General features: G+C 43.3%; 1 protein-coding gene across 1 annotated transcript in view; it reads left to right on the top strand.

The window, feature by feature from the left end:
* Positions 1-11,857, top strand: part of LOC134969649 (cytochrome P450 2J6-like) — a 31,368-nt gene extending 19,511 nt beyond the window's left edge. Inside the window, exons 8-9 of the mRNA XM_063945736.1 lie at positions 8,816-8,957; positions 11,515-11,857. Of these exons, the coding sequence (XP_063801806.1) occupies positions 8,816-8,957; positions 11,515-11,696 (324 nt within the window). The 3' untranslated portion in view covers positions 11,697-11,857. The remainder of the gene's footprint in view (positions 1-8,815; positions 8,958-11,514) is intronic.
* Positions 11,858-13,538: the final 1,681 nt, after the last annotated feature.

Raw genomic sequence — 13,538 nt, 5'->3', positions numbered from 1 at the left:
CTTCCACACCGAAGAGCTGATTTTTTTGGTATTTTCACCAGGCATGTCAACGGCCATATTCCTCCCACGGACAACAGGTGTCTCCCCGGGTGCCTGACTTAAACAAACCACCTCACCATCAGAATCCTCCTTGTCAATTTCCTCCCCAGCGCCAGCAACACCCATATCCTCCTCATCCTGGTGTACTTCAACACTGACATCTTCAATCTGACTATCAGGAACTGGACTGCGGGTGCTCCTTCCAGCACTTGCAGGGGGCGTGCAAATGGTGGAAGGCGCATGCTCTTCACGTCCAGTGTTGGGAAGGTCAGGCATCGCAACCGACACAATTGGACTCTCCTTGTGGATTTGGGATTTCGAAGAACGCACAGTTCTTTGCGGTGCTTTTGCCAGCTTGAGTCTTTTCATTTTTCTAGCGAGAGGCTGAGTGCTTCCATCCTCATGTGAAGCTGAACCACTAGCCATGAACATAGGCCAGGGCCTCAGCCGTTCCTTGCCACTCCGTGTGGTAAATGGCATATTGGCAAGTTTACGCTTCTCCTCCGACAATTTTATTTTAGATTTTGGAGTCCTTTTTTTACTGATATTTGGTGTTTTGGATTTTACATGCTCTGTACTATGACATTGGGCATCGGCCTTGGCAGACGACGTTGCTGGCATTTCATCGTCTCGGCCATGACTAGTGGCAGCAGCTTCAGCACGAGGTGGAAGTGGATCTTGATCTTTCCCTAATTTTGGAACCTCAACATTTTTGTTCTCCATATTTTAATAGGCACAACTAAAAGGCACCTCAGGTAAACAATGGAGATGGATGGATACTAGTATACTTATGGATGGACGAGCAACTGCCGACACAGAGGTAGCTACAGCCGTGGACTACCGTACTGTGTCTGCTGCTAATATAGACTGGATGATAATGAGATGAAATCAATATATATATATATAATATCACACTAGTACTGCAGCCGGACAGGTAGATATATTTATTATGTAATGACTGATGACGGACCTGCTGGACACTGTCAGCTCAGCAGCACCGCAGACTGCTACAGTAAGCTACTATAGTAGTATGTATAAAGAAGAAAGAAAAAAAAAAACACGGGTAGGTGGTATACAATTATGGATGGACGAGCGACTGCCGACACAGAGGTAGCTACAGCCGTGGACTACCGTACTGTGTCTGCTGCTAATATAGACTGGATGATAATGAGATGAAATCAATATATATATATATAATATCACACTAGTACTGCAGCCGGATAGGTAGATATATTTATTATGTAATGACTGATGACGGACCTGCTGGACACTGTCAGCTCAGCAGCACCGCAGACTGCTACAGTAAGCTACTATAGTAGTATGTATAAAGAAGAAAGAAAGAAAAAAAAACCACGGGTAGGTGGTATACAATTATGGATGGACGAGCGACTGCCGACACAGAGGTAGCTACAGCCGTGGACTACCGTACTGTGTCTGCTGCTAATATAGACTAACATAGAAACATAGAAACATAGAATTTGTCGGCAGATAAGAACCACTTGGCCCATCTAGTCTGCCCCTTTTTTTTTTATATTATTTTTTTTTATCACTAACCTTATTTGATCCTTATTTCTTTGTAAGGATATCCTTATGTCTATCCCATGCATGTTTAAATTGCTCTACTGTCTTAGCCTCTACCACCTCTGATGGGAGGCTATTCCACTTGTCCACTACCCTTTCTGTGAAATAATTTTTCCGCAAATTTCCCCTGAACCTCCCCCCCCTCCAGTCTCAGTGCATGTCCTCGTGTCCTATTGCTTCTCTTCATTTGGAGAATGTTTCCCTCCTGGACTTTGTTAAAACCCTTCATATATTTGAAAGTTTCTATCATGTCCCCCCTTTCCCTTCTCTGCTCCAAACTATACATATTGAGATTTCTTAGTCTTTCTGGGTATGTTTTGTGATGTAGGCCATGCACCATTTTAGTTGCCCTCCTTTGTACAGTTTCTAATGTATTAATATCCTTTTGAAGATATGGCCTCCAGAACTGAATACAGTATTCTAGATGAGGCCGTACCAATGACCTATACAGTGGCATTATTACTTCTTTCTTTCTGCTGCTGATTCCTCTCCCAATGCAGCCAAGCATCTGACTAGCCTTCCTCATTGCCTTGTTACATTGCTTACCTGCTTTTAAGTCATCTGAAATAGTGACTCCTAGATCCCTTTCCTCCTCAGTAGTTTTCAGTATAGTGCCATTAATACTGTATTTAGCTTTAGGATTTTTGAGACCCAAGTGCATGATTTTGCATTTTTGGGCATTAAACTGTAATTGCCAGACTCTTGACCATTCCTCTAGTCTACTTAGATCCTCAATCATTTGTTTTACCCCACCTGGTGTGTCTACCCTGTTGCATACCTTTGTGTCATCTGCAAAAAGGCATACTTTCCCTTTAATGCCATTTGCAATGTCACCAATAAAGATATTAAAAAGCACTGGTCCAAGTACAGATCCCTGGGGTACTCCACTGGTAACATTTCCCTCCTGTGAATGCACTCCATTTACCACAACTCTCTGTTTTCTATCCTTCAGCCAAGATCTTATCCATTCAATAATCCTAATATCCAATCCCAAACTTTCAAGTTTATTTAGCAGTCTGCGATGTGGAACTGTATCAAAAGCCTTACTAAAGTCTAGATAAGCTATATCCATGGCTCCACCTTTATCCATCACTTTAGTCACACGATCAAAAAAGTCAATAAGATTTGTTTGACATGATCTCCCCCCAGTGAATCCATGCTGTTTGGGATCCAGTAAATTGCCGGATTTGAGATGATCTACAACTCTTTCTTTTAAGAGTGTTTCCATCAATTTCTCTACTACTGATGTAAGACTCACTGGTCTGTAGTTGTTTGCCTCTTCCTTGCTTCCACTTTTGTGCAGTGGGACTACGTTTGCTCTTTTCCAGTCCCCTGGAATTTCTCCTGTAGCTAATGACTGGTTGAATAATTCTGTCAATGGTGCTACCAGCACCTCTTTAAGTTCTTTTAGTATCCTTGGATGTATCCCATCTGGCCCCATAGATTTGTCCACTTTCAGCTTTGAGAGTTCTGTTAGGACCTTCTCCTCTGTAAATGTACTTGTTTCATTTTCCTGAATATCCCTGCAACTTAACTGTGGCCCCTTCCCCTCTCTTTCAGTAGTAAATACTGAGCAAAAATAATCATTAAGATGATCTGCTATTAAATTGTCTCCTTCAACAAGACTCCCAGTGTCCGTCTTTAGTTTTATAATTCCGCCTTTTGTTTTTCTCTTTTCGCTTATATACCTAAAAAAAAGTTTTGCCTCCTTTACCCACTGACTGGGCCATTTTCTCCTCAGCTTGTGCCTTTGCACATCTGATTACCTTCTTTGTCTCCTTCTGTCTAACAAGATATATCTTTTTGTCTTCATTATTTTGTGTCTGCTTATATTTGCTAAAAGCCATCTTTTTTGCTCTCACAATATTTGCTACTTCTTTTGCAAACCACACTGGCTTCCTTTTCCTTGTGTTTTTCCTAACAGTTTTGATACAAAGGTCTGTTGCCTTCAATATTGCACATTTGAATGTTTTCCACCTCTCCTGCACTGTTTCCAAGTTCCTCCACTCTGCCAAAGAATCGCTTACACATTTTCCCATCCCTACAAAATCAGCCTTCCTAAAATCCAACACCTTTGTTTTTGTATGGGACGAGTCAGTCTCTGTCTAATGCTGAACCATACTGCTTGATGATCACTGGATCCGAGGTTTTCACCCACTTTTACGTCCGATAATCTGTCTCCATTTGTAAGTATTAAGTCTAATATTGCGTCTTTCCGAGTGGGCTCCCTCACCAATTGGTGGAGGGATGCTCCCTGAAGGGAATTTAAAATGTTCCTACTTCTAGTGGAACTAGCAACAGACACCTCCCAGTTTACATCAGGAAGATTAAAGTCTCCCATGATTATTACCTCTCCTTTTAATGCCATTTTAGTTATGTCCTGCAATAGGTTCTTGTCAAGTTCCTCTTCCTGACCTGGTGGCCTGTATATCACGCCAATACGAATAATAAACTTTTCCCCTGTTTCTATGGTCACCCAAAGGGCCTCAGTTTTTTCTTCAATACTTTGTATTAATGTAGTATTTATGGCATTTTTTACATACATTGCTACCCCTCCTCCGATTTTTCCAATTCTGTCCTTCCTAAACAAAGTATATCCCGGTATAGCTATGTCCCAGTCATGATTTTCATTGTACCATGACTCTGTAATTGCCACAATGTCTAGATCATCCCTTGTCATTATTGCAGTTAGTTCTGGGATTTTATTTCCTAAGCTCCTAGCATTTGCACACATAGCTTTTAGAGTTTTGTTTGTGCTTTTTCTGTTCCTAGCTATGTTCTTCTCTCTGCCTATTTTTATTTGGTTTTGATCTGAATTATATTCTGTTGCTGTGGATATGCTTCCTATTCCCTTTGCCTGCAGAAACAATACCTCTGTGTTGGGGGAGCAGATTTCTTTATTCCTATTTATGTAATATCACACTAGTACTGCAGCCGGACAGGTAGATATATTTATTATGTAATGACTGATGACGGACCTGCTGGACACTGTCAGCTCAGCAGCACCGCAGACTGCTACAGTAAGCTACTATAGTAGTATGTATAAAGAAGAAAGAAAAAAAAAAAACCACGGGTAGGTGGTATACAATTATGGATGGACGAGCGACTGCCGACACAGAGGTAGCTACAGCCGTGGACTACCGTACTGTGTCTGCTGCTAATATAGACTGGATGATAATGAGATGAAATCAATATATATATATATATATATAATATCACACTAGTACTGCAGCCGGACAGGTAGATATATTTATTATGTAATGACTGATGACGGACCTGCTGGACACTGTCAGCTCAGCAGCACCGCAGACTGCTACAGTAAGCTACTATAGTAGTATGTATAAAGAAGAAAGAAAAAAAAAAAACCACGGGTAGGTGGTATACAATTATGGATGGACGAGCGACTGCCGACACAGAGGTAGCTACAGCCGTGGACTACCATACTGTGTCTGCTGCTAATATAGACTGGATGATAATGAGATGAAATCAATATATATATATATATATAATATCACACTAGTACTGCAGCCGGACAGGTAGATATATTTATTATGTAATGACTGATGACGGACCTGCTGGACACTGTCAGCTCAGCAGCACCGCAGACTGCTACAGTAAGCTACTATAGTAGTATGTATAAAGAAGAAGAAAGAAGAAAAAAAAAACGGGTAGGTGGTATACAATATTATATATATATTATATACAATTATATATATATATATATATATATATATTAAACTGGTGGTGATTATTAAACTGGTGGTCAGGTCACTGGTCACACTATCAGCAACTTGCAAGTAGTACTCCTAAGCAGACAATCACAATATATATTATACTGGTGGTCAGTGTGGTCACAATGGCAGTGTGGCACTCTGGCAGCAAAAGTGTGCACTGTACGTTATATGTACTCCTGAGTCCTGCTCTCAGACTCTAACTGCTCCCCACTGTCAGTGTCTCCCCCACAAGTCAGATATACATTATACAGTCACTCTATCTATCTATCTATCTATCTATCTATCTATCTATCACTTCAACAAGTAGTAGTACTCCTACTAATGCTCCCCAAAATTACTACTGTGTCTCTCTCTACTCTAGTCTCACTCTCTTCTCTATAAACGGAGAGGACGTCAGCCACGTCCTCTCCCTATGAATCTCAATGCACGTGTGAAAATGGCGGCGACGCGCGGCTCCTTATATAGAATCCGAGTCTCGCGATAGAATCCGAGCCTCGTGAGAATCCGACAGCGGGATGATGACGTTCGGGCGCGCTCGGGTTAACCGAGCAAGGCGGGAAGATCCGAGTCGCTCGGCCCCGTGTAAAAAAAAATGAAGTTCGGGCGGGTTCGGATTCCGAGGAACCGAACCCGCTCATCTCTACTTTGCGTCCGCACATACTGAAGCCTCTTTTGCTCATATTTCCCAGAGGGGTTCTAGCCACACCTCCACTTGTTGACCATGCTCCCTCCATTAGTGGGGCCCAGCAGAGCTGTCAGCGGCCCTGCCCACCACTGAGTTATAGAACTCTGTGCATTAGAATGTGACTTGCTACAGGGTTATGTGGGAACAAGGTAGAAGGGGAAATGATCTCTACAGCATTTTTCATGGTGTCCCGAACTGAGCTATTTGGCACGATTTGAAGGTAGGTGTTATATGGACACATCTGTAGACAAATAACAATATATAATAAATACAATAGTAACATGAAGGACATATAAATGTATATAATATGGTAAATCTGATTAGTATTCTGCATGCCACCAATAAGAGCTTCTCCCAAACATGAAAACGGTGGACCTCTCACTTGCACGCTCCTCCGGCATTTACCCCGGTTCCCTCACATGCCGCCGGTTCTTTGTACTCTTAAACCTCACTTACAGTATTAAATATAATTGAGCGCTATTTTGTATTGTGTGGCACCTGTAAATTAAATTGTGTGGCACCTGTAAATTAAATTTGGCACCTGTAAATTAAATTTGTTAAACGATTGTTTACAGCTCTTTTGTAGACAGTTTTGTTATAGTTCAGGATTTCCATTTATGAAGAGTGGCGTTACTTACTATCTGTCCCTACCTCTTAATGGCCAGTGGGATTCCTCAGTCCTTAGTGTGAAATTGAGACTGTCCGCGGCTCTCCCACAAGCGGCTGCCGTCACCTCTTATCGGCCAGTGGGATTCCTCAGTCCTTAGTGTGAAATTGAGACTGTCCGCAGCTCTCCCACAAGTGGCTGCCGACAGTGGTGAAATTGCGGGCCGTGAGATGGTGACATCACTCGGCGGAGACAATGGTGTTACAAGGGGCTCTCTTCTGGATCTCTTGGCTTGCACCTCTAACGCGTTTCGTGCTTGGCGCACTATTTCAAGGAGTGTTTTGATCTTCGGATTTGCTGTTTTTATACTTAAAAAAACTAAAAAACTTTATTGTTCACATTCATTAAAAGCTGGAACTTCCAGCCGGAAGTGGTCCATTTTTGATGGTAACCACATGTTTATAGAGTATAATTTGAAATAAAAAATTAATAAAAATGTAATTGATTAAAATAAGGTGCCACACTTATGAAATGTTCTTTGTACAAGAAAACTATGTATCAAAAAATTATTTACAAAAAATTGCAGAAAAAGAAGAATTTTAACATACAAACTTAGAACCAACTTCAACATTTATTCCTATTCATTGCAATGGCCCTCACATAGATACATTTGAAAAACTATTAGAAAAAGAAATTGAAAATCTGCCAGAAAAACAAAAAATTAAATACAATATATCAGAACAAGAAAAGAAAGCTATGAAGGAATTACGAACAGATACAGAAATTGTCATAAAACTGGCAGATAAGGGTGGTGGAATAGTAATAATGGGACGTGAGCAATATGGACAGGAAGCAAACAGGTTACTGTCTGATACAGAAATATATGAACTTTTATCAGAAGGTCCTACTGCAAACTTTGCAAAATCTCTTGAAGAACATCTTAAAGAAGGACTAAAAATAGGGATATTACTTTTGGTGCCTCTACCTTTTGGTTTGGCATGGAACTCTGGTGCACCAGGCCACCGTTCAAGCACTGGTTCTCCTTACATGAGGTAACTTTAGGCTTCAAGTTCAGCTACTCGCCTTCATTGGCTCTAGGGGCCTGGTGGGATTATATCTGTTTTCCAGTCATGGAGACCTGATTGGCTATTGACATTCCAGTTTGTTTTTTTATAGGTCTTTTACCTCAGTCTGGATATCTGCCCCGCCTCACTCTTCATCATGGTGTATGACACAATTATCAGCTTTGTGTTATACTAATGTAAACCCATTTGACCTCATTTATAAATACACATATGTGTATTAGAGATATGCGCCGACCCCTGTATTTTTGGTTTTGGTTTTTATTTGGCAAAACCACCTTTGCATGTTTTGTTTTTGGATCTGTTTTGTTTTTAAATGCCCAAAACTGCCAAAATTATGCAATTTGGGCCTGTTTTTGTTCCTACAGTATTATTAACCTTATAACATTAATTTCCAGTCAGTTTCTATAGGTGAGGGCCGATAGCACACTTTACACATAACATGGCAGAGGGTGTGGGCATCCTCGTGGGGCACAGGGGAGAAGGGGATCTTCAGGAAGGAAAAGGTTGGGGGGATGGAAGCTCAGGGTGGAGGAGGAAGGAAGGGTGAACCAGGTTGGGGGGATGCTCAAGGGTCACAGGATGAGGAAGGAGAGATCAGGGTGCACAAAGTAATGGGGGGACACTCAGGGAACACAGGATGGGGGAGGGGAGCTCAGGGGGCCACTAAGGGGGGCAAAGTGTAAGGAACACAGGATGGGAGTGTTGAGGGACACAGTGTAAGGGGGGCATGCAAACTTTCCAGACCATCATGAAATTGGTCTGGGGATCACAATAATGATCAATACTGAATAGGCCCTCTGATTGGATTCGACAGACAGAAATAAGACTCAGGACTTTCCGGACCAAAACACGGAGATCCAATGGCGGGATCTCTGTGTTTTGGCACATTTTGAGATCTGAACCCGGCAGGAAGATCTGAGCCGGAGTTGGATCTGCTTGGAACCCCTAAATTCGGGTGGGATTAGTTCCCAGGAAACCAGACCCGTTCATTTCTAATATGTATTGGACATTATTACCAAATTACACGACAAATTCTATTAAAGTCTTAAATTCCATTCCTGGTTGACCTTCTTTTTCCATCCAGGGGACATTCATTTTAACAGACCTGACCTCAGTGCACTATGACGAGAGCCAATGGAAGTATCCGCATGAGTTTAATCCAGAGAATTTCCTGACCAAGGAGGGAGAGCTGGAGAAAGTTGACTCCTTCCTGCCCTTCTCTGCAGGTAACACAGGGCAACGGGAGTAGTTGGCGGGGAGCTTCTAAAAATGAAAAGTGGTGATGTTGCCCATAGCAACCGTTCAGATTCCATCTATCATTTCTCTATTGCATCCTAGAAAAAGATAGTCAGAATCTGATTGGTTGCTATGAGCAACATCACCACTTTTTAATTTTAGAAGCTTTAGTAAATATATATACACCTTAGTGTTTTGGCCCATGAGAACAACATAATTGAATCAAATGGATTTTGTTTGCCAATAATCAGAATAATGTGTATGTTCTGGGAGACCCAGAATTGGCCGTCTACATTTGTGGCCAACTTCCCACTGTGATGAAGGTTGGTGGGTGATAGACAATCAAAAGGTCTACAGGAAATAGGTAGACATGTTCAAATGGTCGACACATGAACAATCTACACGTTTTTTTGGAGGGTTTTTCATGTTTTTTCAACTTTTACTGAAATTACTATCCATGTCACAAACTATTACCTTTAGTAACCTTGTGGCGAGTGACGTACCCATCGCCCCTGTGTAATGTCTACCTTTTTTATGTTGATTGTTTGACCCTGCCAACCTTTTGTACCTGTTGACCTATTGAGTGTCGACCATACAGTGTCGAGCTATCAACTCTAGACCTTTTGACAGTCTATCTGTTAATCCACACCAGTGTTGAGATCATTTAATTTATTGGTTGAACAATCAGATCCATGCAATCTGGCCATCCAAAGCGCAACTAATACCCCTTTTCCACCTCTAAGCACGGGTTGTAGCCGGGAGACTGACACGTGTGCTACCCGGCTGCGGCCCGTGCTCAGCGCCCTTTCCCACTGCGTTCACCAACCCGGCATATTGCCGGGTTGGTGACGCTGCTGGTGACGCGGCAGGGGTGGCGCTGGGAGATCACATGATCTCCCAGCATTGCCCTTCCATAGATTGTGAACGGGGGCCGTGTCGCATCGACACGGCTTCCGTTTACACTGCACAGTTTACCGGGTTGAACTCATGTTCAACCCGGTAAACTACCCGGGTAGGATTCCTGGATCACTTGATCCAGGTTGACCCTTTTCCACTAGCAAAAAACACGGGTAAATGCGCACCCCCATGCATTTACCTGTGTTTTTCGAGCTAGTGGAAAAGGGGTATAAACCACTCACAAGTCAAATCATCCAATGACAGTCAGTCATATGGAAATCACTGGAAATCAGCGTGTGGAAATTAGGTCAGCTACTGATTTTATTAATCCATATTTCTTGTTAATGTTTAGTAGTGTAGGTTTGGAACGCTGAGCTTTCTGGGTTGCATAGGTCCAGCTGGAATTCATCACTGAAGGACAGGAAGGGTTTGAAATCCATACACACCCGGTGCTCGAGGCACTGACGCTGAATAGCAGCCAGTGAGTAGGCCAGAGTCTCAATAGTGCCAAGAACTTTATGAACTAGTTGTGCCAGGAAGCACAGCAGACTGTGGCTGCACTCTGTCAGCAGACTGAATACTAACACTTTTAGTGCTGAGACATTTATCCAGACTTGCATGTCTACTTACTGTGCCTATCTCTCTCTCTCTCTCTCTCACAATATATATATATATATATATATACATACATACACTTGCATATCTGGAAACCCCCTTTCTTCTCCAAACACCACAGCCACCAAAAGGATAGAGACCCTTGTACATTGATTTGTCCAGGGGCCTACACGGCTGTTAAGACGGAATTGCCCGAGAATTCTTCTGTGCATGTATAAGATCATGCGCTCGCCATAGGGGACAATAGGAGGAATCTGAATAGCTCTCTCAGTGCACATTGCGAAAGGAAAAGTCTGTAGACTTCTATTAGGCAATACCACATACAGAAGGCGTTGCCTACCGGGACCAATCTTCAGAATATATCCCATTCCAGGGCTTGGTGCAAATGAGAAATTACATTTTCGGGGGGTTGACCGCATTTTTACCTTTGATATATATATTGCCCAATGTCACAAAACCTTATTTGCACTGCAGAATCATACATGAGGTTTATAGTTGTTGCTGTTTTCCTGTTTTGATTATTTGTTTATGTACTCTGTAATTGGGCGCAGCTGAACCATTGTGGCGCCATATAAATATAGGATAATACTAATAATAATAGTTGTCTATAGAGATGCCTGCACTGGCCTTTATAAAGAAGGCAATCTTGCTTGCAGCTCCTCTGATGAAGGTAAATGCAGTATCAAATATGGGTTTTAGTCCAGTATAAAACTGTCTTTGCCATGAAATAAATTCTGCGTAATATATATGACGTAAACACGCCTGTGTCATGTGACTATAGAAAGAAAGTATGATCACAGCGTCCCTCCCAGTCACACAGTCAGCGGCATCAGTGCTACCCAACTCCCCACCCTAGTGGTGGACCTGTGACCCCTGCCGCCACAGACCCAGTCATCACTCTGAATTATTGGCTGGCATTCCATGGGAACATACAAATGTTTTCTGAGACACGCCTTTAATATCATTCATTTATGTCTGCACTTACATATTGCAGCACCTTGGCTGCCCTCTGACCGTTCCTTTGTTTCTCCTCAGGACCACGAAGCTGTCTCGGGGAGAACCTCGCACGCATGGAGATCTTTCTCTTCTTCACTAATGTGCTGACACATTTTAAGCTCTGTTGGCCGGACCCCAAGTCACCTCCAGACAGCACCCCGGTGTTTGGAATCTCCCACACTCCTAAACGTTATCAGATGAGGCTGGTGGCCCTCACATAGAACTGAGAAGAATGGAAACGGACTTCAAGAACCTTCTCAGCACTGATATGATAGGGGAACATGTAGTCAGCACTGATATGATAGGGGAACATGTACAAGAAATTATAATTATTGGTTCTTATTAATAAATAGTCCCTAATATATGGATGGATGCTACTCTGTGAGATTTTCCACCCTATGTTGATGATTTATGTATAATTTGACTCCTGAAAAGAGTGTAAGGTAATCCAATCTATCTGCACATACAGCTATGGAACTCTGCTACGCGATTATATTTCATTCTATGAAGACAAACAAATTGGTGTATAAACGGCCTCACATTGGTTAAAAATAGCATCCTTCATAAATAACTGAAAGAAATGATAGCTTAGGGAAGCAGTTACCTAACCGACGGCCGGGATACCGACGGTCGCTATACCGATGCCGGCATCCCGAACAAGGATGCTATCCCAACGTCTGCATACCGACGCCGAATGGGATGCCGGTGTCACAATACTGACAGCCGCCATCCCGAACGTCCTGACAGCGGGACGCAATGGCATCCAGCCGCGGGGGGGTTTAGATTTAGGCTGAAGAAGGGGGTTAGGGGGAAGCGCAGGGAAGGTTAGGGACCGGGGAGGGAGGGTTGTGGTTAGGCACATAGAAGGGGAGGTTAGGGACCGGGGAGGGAGGGTTGTGGTTAGGCACATAGAAGGGGAGGTTAGGGAGCGGGGAGGGAGGGTTAGGCACATAGAAGGGGAGGTTAGGGTTAGGGACCAGGGAGGGAGGGTTAGGCACATAGAAGGGGAGGTTAGGGTTAGGGACCAGGGAGGGAGGGTTAGGCACATAGAAGGGGAGGTTAGGGTTAGGGACCAGGGAGGGAGGGTTAGGCATATAGAAGTTGAGGTTAGGGTTAGGCACCAATCGGGGAGAGTTAGGGTTAGGCACATAGAAGGGGAGGTTAGGGTTAGGGACTGAGGAGGGAGGGTTAGGCACATAGAAGGGGAGGTTAGGGTTAGGGACTGAGGAGGGAGGGTCAGGCACATAGAAGGGGAGGTTAGGGTTAGGGACCGGGGTGGGAGGGTTAGGCATATTGAAGTGGAGGTTAGGGTAGGCACCAATCAGGGAGAGTTAGGTTTAGGCACATAGAAGGGGAGGTTAGGGTTAGGGACCGGGGAGGGAGGGTTAGGCATATAGAAGGGGAGGTCAGGGTTAGGTACCATTCGGGGAGAGTTAGGTTTAGGCAGAGGGGAAGGGAATGTCAGGATTAGGCACCAAGCAGGGAGGGTTAGGCACCACCGGGAAGGGTTAGGGTATGGAAAGGGTGAGGTTTCGGGGGCTTACTGGGGGACTGTCTGTATTATAATGGACGGGATGCCACTGTCGGTATGCTGACCACCGGCATCCTGTCCATCAGTCATTTATACTGATCCCATGGCCTATATCTAGAAGTTTTCCTATGGTTTAATATGATCTCCTGTAACTTTCCTTCGTGACTGAGTATGGGTGACATTTGCATTGTGTAATTGGTGAGACTCCAGTGACCTTCTCAATATAGTAGATTACGTATGCAAGGCAGCGGTTCCCAAATGCGGTCCTCAAGGCACCCTAACAGTCCAGGTTTTAAGGATATATATGCTTAAGCCTACGCACCATAACCCTGAATATCTTTATCCAATAGGAATTTATCTAACCCATTCTTAAAGGTGTTGACTGAGTCGGCCATTACTACTCTCTCAGGCAAGGAATTCCAACTACGTATTGTCCTTACTGTGAAAAAAACTTTTTGCCTCAATGTACGGAAACTCCTCTCCTCTAACCTAAGCGAGTGACCACGTGTCCTCTGTGCTTATAGAAAACAGG

The sequence above is a fragment of the Pseudophryne corroboree genome, chromosome 11 (genome assembly GCF_028390025.1).
Source record: "Pseudophryne corroboree isolate aPseCor3 chromosome 11, aPseCor3.hap2, whole genome shotgun sequence".
Classification (NCBI taxonomy): domain Eukaryota; kingdom Metazoa; phylum Chordata; class Amphibia; order Anura; family Myobatrachidae; genus Pseudophryne; species Pseudophryne corroboree.
The sequence above is the reverse complement of the archived record's forward strand: the minus strand, read 5'-3'. Positions and strand labels throughout refer to the sequence as shown.